This window comes from Colias philodice, chromosome 29 (assembly GCF_061535455.1).
Source record: "Colias philodice isolate Cphi_HAF_F1 chromosome 29, ilColPhil1 Martin Lab GWU primary, whole genome shotgun sequence".
NCBI lineage: Eukaryota > Metazoa > Arthropoda > Insecta > Lepidoptera > Pieridae > Colias > Colias philodice.
In genome coordinates, this window is record NC_143114.1 from 6,622,906 (window position 1) to 6,637,275 (window position 14,370).

The 14,370-nt window shown below is 33.8% G+C and overlaps 1 protein-coding gene across 2 annotated transcripts; it reads right to left on the minus strand.

Annotated features, from left to right (window-relative positions):
• Positions 1-3,985: 3,985 nt before the first annotated feature.
• Fer2LCH (ferritin 2 light chain) lies at positions 3,986-13,860 on the minus strand. Of its 2 annotated transcripts, none has more exons than XM_089712685.1 (5): positions 13,717-13,860; positions 12,500-12,615; positions 5,940-6,173; positions 5,092-5,273; positions 3,986-4,510 (listed from the first exon to the last, which is right to left on the minus strand). In XM_089712685.1, exons 2-5 carry the CDS (start codon positions 12,609-12,611, stop codon positions 4,346-4,348), a joined length of 693 nt encoding a protein of 230 aa, XP_089568811.1. In that variant the 5' UTR covers positions 12,612-12,615; positions 13,717-13,860; the 3' UTR covers positions 3,986-4,345. The 2 variants fall into 2 exon arrangements, with proteins under 2 accessions (XP_089568811.1, XP_089568812.1); XM_089712686.1 differs by lacking the exon at positions 13,717-13,860 and adding an exon at positions 13,559-13,691.
• Between the last annotated feature and the right edge of the window lie 510 nt (positions 13,861-14,370).

Below are 14,370 nucleotides of genomic sequence, written 5' to 3' on the forward strand. Positions count from 1 at the left end.
TTACGATGCTTATGTACTAGTGTCTAATAAATGATTATTTATACATAATTGGTGTTTTATTTCGAAGTTTTGATGAGTTTTTTTGTGTGTGGTAACCCTCATACTATACTGCTAGCTGTGCCCCGCGGTTTAACCCGCATTGCTCCACTCCGGTTGGTCTTAGTGTGATGATATACAGCCTATAGCCTTCCTGGAGGCTTCCTCGGTAAATGGGCTATCTAACACCGATAGAATTTTTCAAATAGGACCAGTTGTTCCTGAGATTAGCGCGTTCAAACAAACAATCATCTCGCTAGAACCAACAGCAACAGGAGCGGAGCACTGCGGGTAAAACCGCAGAGCACAGCTTGTAATTAATAAACATACCTATTAGTTATTACCTACCTAATTATTATTTTTCAATCAATTGTGAATTAGGCTTTCAAGAGAACAATAACTAAAATAGCGGGATTAGTATCAGTAAACTAAGGGCTGATTTTTCAATCCTTGGTTAAAACTTATTCTTCGAATAATGTATAAAACTCCCATTTTAAAAACGTATTCTAATTTCCCGTATTTGACAGTTTACGTGACATTTTAATATTATCGTGTAATACTTTATTTGACGGATAAGTTTTATCCAAGCATTGAAAAATCCGCCCTAATAATAATTGCCAACATCCACTTGTAATATTATCAAATACATGACACTTCGAGGATATACTTTATCTCATACGTGCGACAATTTTAAAGTTTGGAGCAATCACCTTGATAGGAAGATTTAAATATTTAATCCGTTGCTACTTCAAAAATAAAAGGAAATTGTTTTGAAATGTTTATGAATAATGCTTGCCACTTACTAAAAGCACACAAGTTAATTTAACGGCTTATAAATGTCATTCAATTAATAATATAGAAGATTTGCGATCATCAACAATGAAAATATATACTAATATTATAAAGCTGAAGAGTTTGTTTGTTCGAACGCGCTAATCTCAGGAACTATAGATAGCCCATTTATCGTGGAAGGCTATAGGCTATATACATATCATATATGATAATATATCATCACGCTAAGCTCAATAGGAGCGGAGCAATGCGGGTGAAACCACGGTGTATAGCTAGTATTATGTAAAACATTATATGGTTATGGTCCCCTAATGGCGGGTATAAAATATTTGAAAATACTTATTTACCTATTAACAATGTAACCTAGAAATACTTCTAGGTATTCCGATCTACGTACCTACGATAATATCACAGTATTACAATATTATTTCCTACAGTAAGGAATCGCCTTTGATGTCGCGCGATGCCGCCGCCAGCGTAGGTACTTACGCTGCCACACGAAAATACGCTAGGGTTGCAACAAATGGGAAATAAAACAATTGTGATTATTAATATTATGATGAAATCATTTATTCATATGTACATTCAAAATAATTGCGATTATTAAATCTGATGTAATTATTTGTTCATAAATATATAATTACAGATATTGCACTGCTAAATATTATTTTCGTGGACACTTTATTTTTGGATGTTCTTAATTGTATATTATAACATTTAACTAAGTAATGCATTCGCATTGGGATGTACAATCTGATTAGAAAATAATGAGGACAACATATACATAGCTTTCATTTTAATTCAACAGATACAATTAATACAATCTTTCTGAAATATTGTTTCCTTCTGGGATTTCAATGTAGATTTACATCCGTAAACCGAACAGTTTGTGCGCGCCATAATAGAATATGTAAGTACCTATGTATAATAAAATTATTACACAAAAAATACGACTGGTAAAGCAAACTAAGCGTGTTTGCTTTACGCGGCCCGCGTCGCCCGACCCCCTGCCAGTTCCCCTCCGTTTCTCTGCACAAGTACATTCGTCGCACTACTGTAGGAAATATGGTAATACTGTGATAATATATTCATAAAAATAAACAGTATGTAGGTAATTACCTACATTACAATACAGTAACTACAATACCAGCATTATTTTATTTTATTCAATAAACTAAGTATAAATTACATAGCGTTGGTCGTCGTCGTCGTAGACGTGCGTTCAGCAGCTCCCAATAAGCCTTCCTTTATATTTAGGTTTCTTATGCCCCTAAGAATGAAGATCTTGTTGTCTAGATCGTGTCTAGATAGCTAAGTTAAACGGATAGTAGCTGTAGTAGATATTATATAATCTGTATTTTAAAGTGAAACTTTTATTACATCGTCGCAAACTTTTTGGTCTGTGTAGCGCATGTCGCGTGTATCGCCGGTATAGTAGGTATACCTACTCTACTCGGCAGCCGACCGTCACGCGACATGCGCTACACAAAGCAGTGTTCGGAACCGTTCGAACAGTTTCACTTTTACCGTGGTTTCATAAAACCACACAACATTTTTATTTAAAGGTACATATAGAAGGCAATACCCTCTAGCAAACTAAGTTTCCATGCAAATGCAAATAGACTACAGGCCCATGTTGAACAATTTATGGGTCATTTGAACCACCAGGTGACCTATCTAGAACGATATAAGAGCATAAAATAATAAGATTCAGCACTATGACGTCACTTTTAAGCTGTCCAACTGAGTGCAGATGAGAATTCGAAAGTACAGGTAGAGATTTTTTCCCCTTGTCTCCATGATTTTTGTACGGCGTTGCGGAATAATGGATTAAAAGCAGTATAGAATTAATAGTATGACACAGATGCAGCCGTTGTATGTATAGACATTAAAAATTCACTAGTTTTTAGTTTTTAATTATTTAACTTCGTTGATCAGAGTGATGTTTATTTGATGATGATGTCTGATGATTAAAGAAAATAACTGTTTATTTATTTATATAATTCCTAGGCGAATGTTATTGACCTTCAATAAGATAAAGTCAATGTCAGAATTATCGGTTATCTCAGTTTAACTTTCCAAAGATAATTTAAGAATTGAATAAAGTACCTACTGAATATAATATATCTACTGATGCTAATCTTTGATCACCATGTGAATATTTTTAGTCATGCGAGGTAGGTTTCTTTATTTTTATTCTTGGACTAGCTTTCCGCCCGCGGCTTCGCCCGCTTTGTCTAAAACCTAATAAATTATACACTAAAACCTTCCTCTTGAATCACTCTATCTATTACAAAAAAAACCGCATCAAAATCCGTTGCGTAGTTTTAAACATTTAAGCATACATAGGGACATAGGGCCAGAAAAAGCGACTTTGTTTTATACTATGTAGTGATGTTTATTTTGTATATATATGTTTACATTTTGTGATATTTTATTATCTAAGAATTAAGGATTGTCTATATTTATACCTAACTGTAATTATATTATTAGTCTTAAAAAAATTTGTTCCATTAGAAATACCTACATATACCTGCTTTGACCAGGAGAAATAACAGTATGTGTCAAATCTATGAGGCCTAGGCTCTATTGATGGGCCCTCCAAACAATGGGCAACGTTGGCCCAACAAATGATTCGTCGATGTTTGCCGCGATTACGGCGATCATTGACATTTAGGCCCCCTACACTATCGTGATTGCCTCTACTTGCCCAATATTGTACCATAAGTGAAGTCCCATATCCCCAAGTGGGGTAAGGGGCAGATGCATTATTCATACATCAGCTGTTTCACTTCGAATTTCGATCGATCGATTTTTCACGATCGATTTTCTTTAGGGACAAGTAGGTGATCAACCTTCTGTTTCCTACTAGTCCGAGACATTTTTTTTTCTTCGTCTTCACCGGGAATTGAACCCAGGAACCCTCATTCTACGCGATAAATCTATACTAATACATATTATAAAGCTGAAGAGTTTGTTTGTTTGTTTGAACGCGCTAATCTCGGGAACTACTGGTCCGATTTGAAAAATTATTTCGGTGTTAGATAGCTCATTTATCGAGGAAGGCTATAGGCTATATACCATCACGCTACGACCAACAGGAGAGGAGCCACGGGGGTGAAACCGCGCGGAGCGGCTAGTACTAAATAAAACACCATTGATGGGTTATTTTAATTTATTTCATAATTATTCAAACTAATCTATTGTACAAAAGAAATATCATTTTACACCTGATCTTCAGCCTATTTTGTACGCACTATAAATGTTACCAGCTTTAAAATAATTCTACTAAATGAGTGGAGGTTTTAACTGGCAATAAAAAAATCAATCTTTGCTATAACAAAGAAACATTTCTATAAATTTCAATAAAATCAAACAGCCTATAATTTGTACATAATAATATAATGATTAAATATTTCTACCATTTTTAGTAGACATTTGACATGTCTGGTAGTTTATGGTAGTAATTTGACAGTTTATGGTAGAAATTTGACAGTTGATAGTAGAATTTTGACATTTAAACTGTTTTCTGGAGGTACTCGTCGAAGATATATAAGGCGAGTGAAAGGTCTTGACCCTCATTGTCAATGATGAACTGCTTGAGGTCGGACGTGTGACCGGCGAGGTTTCTGATAGTTTTGGCGTGGTCTTCGATGAATTCCTCTTCAAGGTATTGAGCGATCTGTGGAGAGAATGTTTGATTAGAAATTAAATATTTAACGGATTTCAAATGCAATTTATTCGCTATACTTGAGTCTGTCAAACAAGTACACCTATTGTGCAATTTATGTATATTTTACTTAATGTTATTTCATTATTTTGGTGTGTACAATAAAGCTTTCATTCATTCATTCATTCAAGTAAAGTCCCACGAAAGAGGCGGCAATTTAAAAAAAAAAGAGCGTGTGTGCCAAGCACACGTGTCAAACGTGAAACTTTTTTTTTTTTATTACTCTTTAATAAAACTATACATTTAGTACAATTATAATCTTTGGCAAGATTCAAAGTAATATCGTTTTTTCATTTTTCATTTTTTTTCATTTTTCATTTCATTTCATTTCATTATAAAGCTGAACCTTATTCCATTACGGTATCAACGCGCCTAAAGCTTCAGCGCTGTTTTTGAGCAGCATTTTGCTGAGGCTGTGTCCATTTGCCTCATTTAATTTTAAGAGAAATTTTGTATGTAATGTTTTTAGCAATAATATTTTTCTTTCTAAAGAAATTTCACTTCAATAATAAATTAATACAACAATTAAATACCTCAGGATCATGCGTCTCCCTGTTATTCCTGGTGGCCTCCTGATGAATATGGAAGGCCCGTTCCGCGATCTCCTTTTGTGTGTCCAAAGCATGAGCGAGTGACTCTAACTCTTGGAGCTCGATGGTCGAGTTCCTTTCGTCTATCTTCTTGGTGCTTCTGCGAGAGAAGTCCATGGTGCCACCTGGTGGGAGATTCATTAATAATTAATTAAAAATATTGTTTTTTTAACAAATGAACAGCAAAGTTTGTATCATAACATGTTTGTGAAAAATATTTCTCATTAAGGGCCGATTTTTCAATCCCTGGTTAAAACTTACCCGTCCAAAAAGTATGTATTACACGATAATATTAAAATGTCACTTGTAATCTGTCAATTGCACGCACTAAGCACGCACTAACATTTTGAAATTTTATTATAGTTGTATGTATATAGTTGTATATAGTTATTCAATGAATAAGTTTTAACCGAGGATTGAAAAATCAGCCCTAAATAAATAAATAAATGTTTTTTTATATGAATATCGGGTAGTGTTGATATCATAATATGTTTGTGAAATAACAGATTTTCTCGTTATTTATTTTTCGTAAAACATCCAAATTTATTCAAAAAAAATATTATGTTCACAAATATTCCAGTTTTATAATTAGCCTAGGCCCTAGTTTTATCATTTTTTGCTTCCATACAGGCTTTTATCGAAAAAAAACAACAGTCTAATAAAATTAAAGATAACAAGTATAGTCTCAAACCGAGGGGGTTTTTGTGAAGTTCGTTAAAAATATATAAAAAAAACAGATAATTGCCATTTGACCCATTCTTTAATACACACACACATACACAAAAACTCACCTCTCTTAGTAATATGCTTGATCAGTTCAATCGTCTTATCCCAAGTCTCATCAGACAGTTTCTTAAACAGTTTACTGAAGCCCAGTCTGTTAGTCTGATAGTTGTTATAGTAAGCAGCAGAGAGAAGATATTCGTAGGATCTGCGTAAGTGTAGGTTGGCGTATGCCTGCATCTCTATTGCCACGTTGCCTAGGCGACCGTAGTTGCCGTATACTGCGTTACAACTGGGGAGGGCTGTAAGAAAAAGGGGCACTTAATAAATAATCCATACTAATATTATAAATGCGAAAGTAACTCTGTCTGTCTGTCTGTTACTCAATCACGCCTTAACTACTGAACCAATTTGCATGAAATTTGGTAAATAAATATATTATAATATTATATGTTAAATAATTTTGGTAAATAGATATACATATTTTGATAACCGAGAAAGGACATAGGATAGGTTTTATCCCGGAAATCCTACGGGAACGGGTTTTTCTCTGAAAACGTGGGCGAAGCCACGGGCGGAAAGCTAGTAAAAAATATGTGAGTGTACTAGTGTACACACGTAAGAAGTGAAACTTCTTTATGACCTTATTTTTCAAAATACTATATGCAACTTTACAGAAATACGTCGAATCACGCGTGGTAGGGATAGGAAAAAGATGGCGCGTAACGGAAAAATGTCACGCGTAACGAAAAAATGTTACACTAATTTTTTTTTCAACCCCGATAAAGAAGTGTCACTTCAAAAATATACATAGAGGAAATTATATAGGTCGTTTAAGGATAATATAAAACAAGTCAATAACTGCGTTAAAAACAACCGACTTCAAACTTGCACTTGCAACATTTACAAATACAGACAAAAATGCTCATAAAATAAAAACTACTGGGCCTATCCGAATAAAATTTTTATGGGACCAATTCGACACCATCCCGCATCGAACAAAAAAAGAAAAGAATCACGTAAATCGGTTCAGAAACCTCGGAGTAATCGGTGTACATACATAAAAAAAAATAAAAAAAAAAAAACATACCGGCCGAATTGATAACCTCTTCCTTTTTTTTGAAGTCGGTTAAAAACACGCTTTGATAAGATAATATCATTATACATATTATTATATTGCTATCAATTCTCTTTAAGTGTACAAAGTTTCAATTAAAACTGAAATATATAAACATAGAAACTTTTAAACATAAGTACACATAAAGGAGTGTTAAAAAGGGAATATCAACATACTCAATAATAGAAGTTGTAAGAGCGTATACGCACTATGCGGGTAGCCGCATTGCGGGTAGCCGTCCGGCTGACCGCAAGCACAATTATGTACGTAATATTCATTTCTATGCGCACTATAATGTAATGTATATATGTACCTATATCTGTTTTATTGTATTATTTTATTATATTACTTTATAATTATATGTGATATTTATATATATGATTTTCATACACTCAAAATGCACTACTTACTTATTATAAACACTATTTTAATTATTATTATCATTGCGTCGTCTCACGTCCGTGAGTCGGATCTTAAAGGGATCTTGTTGAAAACCAGCGCCAGGCATAATATGCCTGGCACATGCTGAACTTAGTCCTTTTTGGCGATACGGGGGCACTTTCATATTACATTGATTTATTTTTTGTTTTATTTTATTATTGTTTTCCATTTCTTTTTTGTATGTTTTTGTTTTGCTTTTATTAATGTTTTGTGATGATTGTGTCTTACTGATTGCCGAATAAACGTATTTTCTTTCTTTCTTTCTTCTCACTGCGATGCGGCTACCGCAGACCGCACAGTGCGCATAGAAATGAATATTCCGTACATAATTGTACTTGCGGTCAGCCGGACGGCTACCCGCATAGTGCGTATACGCTCTTATACATAGTTTACGAGGTTTCATGCACTCTGAACTGTAGAGATAACGATATACAGGGTGTCCCACTGTTGGTATACTAAGCTCAAAGGAGGTTATAGTTTTGCATACGCTGAGTTTGTAAAAAATACTTATAAAATTCCAGACACATTTTTTTTTCAAATAGATGAATTCTTAAAATTTTATGTGTACACCCATAACAACCAACCCGCCCAACTTTGCCACCAGCGCGTGAGCTATCGTTTAAGATTATGTTTTCATAGACAAAATGCTCATATTAGCGAAGCGGTATATGCCGGCTGCTTAGATCATTAAGTAATGGATAACACTCACAGGCGCTTCCCCTTTTGCCGAGGTATAAGATTATTCGAATCGAAAAGTCTTATGCTTTCATAAAAACTACTTGCGTAATCGATTACAAACACTCTGCGTATTCGTAAAACATCGAAAGGACGTCTGCGAGTGCTCCGCTAAAAATGCCGTTTTGTGCAGTCAAGTCTTGCAGAAACAAGTCAAACACATCAAATATTAAAAAAGATGGAATAACCTTTCATTTGTAAGTATTTTTTTATTTTTTTTACGTAAATATCAATTTAAATGCAATTTCTAATAATCGTCGATGTATCGTTTAGCGATATGATCAAGACAAATAATCGAGTCATGTGTTTACTCGATCATTGATGCGGCTTCACGAGACTATCATGGAAAGAAAATATACAAATTTAATCTTTATGAACTAAGAGATAAAGTTGAATTTAAAACGCGATATTGAACCACATTCCCCACGAGACTATAAAGCGATGTAGCGAGACTATCTTGAAGAAAAAATATACAAATTTAATCTTTATGAACTAAGCGATAAAGTTGAATTTAGAACGCGATATTGAACCGCACTCCCCACGAGACTATAAAGTGATGTAGCGAGACTATCTTGAAGAGAAATTCAAATTTAATCTTTATGAACTTAGTGATAGAGTTGAATTTAAAAACTCGTCGCTTAAAAGGTCGTAAATTTTTCGACTTTCTTAGTGACGGACTGCTTTTAACTTGAACGTCGATAAAAAAATATTTTTCTAAGTATAATTTGAAATGAGATGAGAATTAATCTTTATTATATTACAATTTCACACAACTGCATAAAAAGGAGTATAATGTTTATTTTGTAAATCTTGTATATATTTATTAAAATTTACGCTCGGTTACTTTTAACTGGCAGAACATTTTAATGGTACGGAACCCTTCGTGCGCGAGTCCGACTCGCACTTAGCCGTTTTTTTGTAATGTTAATCTTGTAACCTTTCTATTATGTAATTTGTTTATATGTATGTATTAATATTGCGTATATTTCAGATTTACAAAAAATCTTATTACAATTTTTATTATATCTGTAGCGACACCTCGGTACAGAAATAAAAAAAGACGGGTTGCACTCCGGGAGTGCCGGGAGAAGTGAAAACTTGATTATTAACGTTGAGCATGTTTGATATCCATCCGTCTTACGCTTTTTCGATCAGGTCACGTGTCCTGACGCGAGTTTAAGATTTTATACCCTCCGGGAGTGCCGGCAGAAGTGAAAACTTGATTATTAACGTTCAGCATGTTAGATATTTTGGAATGGTATCCGTCTTACGCATGGAATATAAGGGCTAAAAATAAAAAAAATGTTGTGTGGTTTTATGAAACCACGGTAAAAGTGAAACCGTTCGAACGGTTCCGAACACTGCTTTGTGTAGCGCATGTCGCTACGGACGGTCGGCTGCCGAGTAGATACCTACTCGGCAGCCGCGATACGTACGCGACATGCGCTACACAGACCAAAAAGTTTGAGACGATGTAATAAAAGTTTCACTTTAAAAAAGTCCGTCTTACGCTTTTTCGATCAGGTCACCTGACGCGAGTTTAAGATTTTATACCCAACGCCGCTAAAGAAGTATTCACTTCAATAAAAATTTCTGTACCGATATTTATTTTATTGAATATAATATGTGATGTGTTGAATAAATACATATTCAAATACAAATAAAATGGCATTTTATTGTTTTTTCGTATGCATATAATAATGATGAAAACGTTACAAATGACCTGTGTAGTATTTTTTATGAATATAATATTAATGTTATTTCTAATTTCAACAAAATTATTATTTTTGTAATATCGATATGGTTACACCCCTTTAGAGCGATTGTATTATTACGTATATGTACAGAGATGTTTCTGTGTAATCGATGTATGTATGCAAAAACATGCTAGTCTGCCAATTTTGTATTAGTTTGAGTTTGTAAAGACACAAATTATTTTTGTGAATGTGTGATTGTTTTTCAAAGTGTGAGTTACCCTCCCCGCACCAAAATCGGCAGAAAGTTTAGTTAGAACATTTGCCAGCGTGCTCCATCCATTACTTAATGATCTAAGGCCGGCTGCGCGAAGCTAGAGAAGAAAACGTGGATTTTCAGGAAAAATGTAGAAAACAATTTTTGATGTGATTTTGTTGTTTAAGTATTTTTTACGTGTTCAGGCATTCAGTGTATGCAAAACTACAAGGCCCTTCGCGCTTAGTATACCAATAGTGGGACACCCTGTATATTAATCACTGTTTATTTAGTGTTGTATTACATGATTAGATAGCATCTCATCATTTCCTGTGAACTCTAATGAACATAACAAAAATAGTATTTAAATAATAATAAAGTTATGCACAAACATGTATACAAATTAATCATGTGTGTGTGATTATAAAAATCTACTAATGTTGGTATTACTGGTACTAGGGTGTTTTTAATTGGTGGCTGTTTAAAAATTTTGTTTGTATTATTGAAGTGAAACTTCTTTATCGGGGGTGGACAAAAATTTTGTGTAACATTTTTGCGTTACGCCGCGCGCGTGACATTTTTGCGTTACGCCGTACTCGTGACATTTTTGCGTTACGCCGTACTCGTGACTATATACATTATACATGTTATATTAAAGTGATCAGCAAAATCAAAGGGTTTGTTTTAATTCTAATTCCAGTGAATTTCTAAAAAAAGTAAATAAGTAATTACATCTATTTTTCTAATACTTAGGTGTAATAATGGTATTTATTTTTCTAAGTTATTTATGATTAACCTCACTTTTTGATTGTATTTTTCAATACACTAACACGTGGGTGGAATTATGGTATCAATTTTTTCTAATACTTGAATGTTGATTGTGGTATTTATTTTTCTAAAATTGTATTTAAAGTTAACCTCAGTTTTTGATTGAATTTTTTAAAACACCAACACGTGGGCGAGATCATGTTATTTATTTTTCAAGTTATTTAAGCTTAACCTCTGTCATAATATGTATATACTATGTGCGTCATTAATTTCTGACTGTTTCGAGATTTCGACATTAGGAATTTATATTTATTACCTCTATTGTTCGAACAAAAATAAGTTACCGCCTTTAAGAACTTGCCGACAATGTAAGTACAGTATTGTTTCTTAGAAAACATTTTAGGAGTATACGATAATAAATCTATGACTCACGTTAACACGTGTTTGCTTGATTGGTGTTCAATTATGATTTTGTGAATTCAATATAATTTATAAGAATAAACCTCAAACTCTTTATGTCCAATCAAAATCCGCCTAAGTCGAAATCCTTTATAAGTTGAAAACTCTATATAACTCGAATTTTTTGGCGTCTCCCTTGGTCTTTTGAACTACCGCACGAGCTGAGCGAGCGAAGCGAGCGAGTCGCGGCAGTGGCCGGCGTAAATATTCAAATAGGTAGCGAGGAGCGAAGCGACGAGCATCTTAGGTTAACTTTTGAACTACCGCACGAGCCGAGCGAGCGAAGCGAGCGAGTTGCAGTAGCGGCCGGTGTAAATATTTAAATAGGTAGCGAGGAGCAAAGCGACGAGCATCTTAGGTTAACTTTTGATTTTTGAACTACCGCACGAGCCGAGCGAGCGAAGCGAGCGAGTTGCAGCAGCGGCTGGTGTAAATATTTAAATAGGTAGCAAGGAGCGAAACGACGAGCGTGTTAGACTAACGTATTTCTGTAATATTGTATACAAGCTGTGCCGCGCGGTTTCACCCGCGTGGCTATGCTCCTGTTGGTCTTAGCGTGATAATATATAGCCTATATTACTCGTGGATAATGTAGCTTTCGAATGGTGAAAGAATTTTTAAAATCGGTCCAGTAGTTTATGAGCCTATTCATTACAATCAATCAAACAAACAAACAAACAAAGTTTTCCTCTTTATAATATTACTGTAGATAGTAAATTATTTTTTGAAAAATAAGGTCATAAAGAAGTTTCACTTCTTACGTGTGTACTCTAGTACACGCACACATTTTTTTTTTTTTCTGTTTGTTTATTTAAGAAAATTTTATATCTAAAACTACTTATACGTCTATAATAGACTATCCATGATTTAAAATGAACTGATTTTTCAAGTGCTGCACAATATGCAAAAAATAAATCTTCTTTTCATTGAGGTATTATTACGTACGTACGTACGGTATGTAGTACATGGTAACTCAATGCTTATTTTTATCAGTGTTATTGAAAATATTAAACAATTTTAATTATGATATTATTTTTATTATTTAGATAGTATTAGTTCTTTATTTTAGTTCTTCTAGATCAATATTAATTTTACAAATCTGTGAAAAAACCACTAAAATTATAAATTTCATACATATTAAAGTATATTATAGCTTACCCAAGCTGTTAGACGCCTGGGCGCAGTCCATAGACACATCATTGTAGCAGGACTCCGCTGACACCGCAGACAGAGCAAGGAGGCTCGTCAAAGCTAGTATTATGGCCTTCATGGTGCTGGAATTAAAAAGTAAATTTAAAATCTCGAATTTTATATAGTCTATGCAAACTTGACACTGGCAGTCTGTCTTTGCCAAAAAAAAGTGAAGTCCCATGTCCCCAAGTGGGGTAACGGGCAGATGCATATATAATTCATACATCTGTTTCACTGTTCGATTTTCTTTAGGGACAAGTAGGTGATCAGCCTTCTGTGTCCTGCCAGACTGAGACATTTTTTTTCTTTGTCTCCACCAGAAATCCAACCCAGGACCCCTCAGTTCTACGCTCATGCATCAACCACTATACCAATGAGGCGGTCCTTTGGCCGTGTCTTTGCCATGATAAAGAATAAAAAAAAAACAACAAAGTAGGAATAAGTGCTAGGTTTTACAATGTCTTTTATAAGTAGGTATTTCAATACAATAGTTTCCTTTTGACCAAATTTCCTCAAGATGGTATAATATCTACCTATTACAAGTTAAAAAAACAACAAATTTGTCACTTTCGCTTAACTATAACTGATTTATTAATAGGAGGAAGAAAACCTAACATACATTTTTATGTGCTAATTATACCAATATTTAGAGATAACAGTCACATACATAAATAATTATCTGGCTATAAATTTGTCATATATTTCCAAACAATTGAATTACAGATTTAGCACACACTAAAATGTTCAAATATTGTTTAAAATTAACTTGTTATGACTTGGAGGTCAATAAAAACACTTAATGATCTAAGTAAAAACAGCACACCATTATTCATATGATATTCAAAATCTAATCTATTCAACTCCCTATTGATATCAAATTTGAACACGATAAATTATCTATGTCACTGTAAAACGCATCGATTCCTTCCAATATTGATTATTGGATTAAAAAGATAATGCGTATTGCCTATAAACACTGATTTATTGAAAAAGATAAGGGCATTACAAGTTATTAAATTATATTACCTCGATAGATAGTGCACCCGAAGAAATTATTTAGGTAAAACGAACGACAAACAAATTATTTACAAATTTTCTTTCCAAATATGAATTGAAATGAAAAAAAAATGCATTTGATTTTGACATCTAGAATGACATGTGCACAGTAACAAAAAATAACTTACCCAAAATTTAATGCGTAATTAGAATTTTAGAATAGCGCTGGATCTAACGATCCGTTGATAGCGATGCCTTTACACACACTGGTGCAGAAGGCAACTCTACAAAGAATCGGTACGGATCGGTCGTGTCCTACACGAGACAAAACAAAATAATATATAGAGTGACTTATCAATATTTTCCGCGTAGTTATTTGACTGACAGCAAACAAGATACAAAGGTAAAGTTCTGCATTATCAGCTGAAGTTGGTCCGATTTATAGTGTGATCGTTTTATGACGCAATTTTCCCTTTATGTGTGTTAGTTTTGTGTTTCAAGTGTTGTTACAAGTGTGAGTCAATCAGTTTCATAATATTCTTCAACAATTATCTACTTTTAAGCTTTTGGAGAGTGTATTTTTAAGAATTTAATCATCAAGTAATTAAAAGTAATTTCATTATTTGTCATAATTTTGGGTAAATTTACAACAATGGCAACATTTATCAATACTCCCCTTGTTTTTAATACCCACTTGGAACACAAATGACCGCACAAAGAGCGTCGAGGTTTTGTGTTTCAAGGAATTTCTTCACATTTCATCAACAGCCATATGCGATAGATTTGTTTTTATTTTACGGGTAAATCGGAATTAGGCAGACGAAATAATTGCAATGAAATAA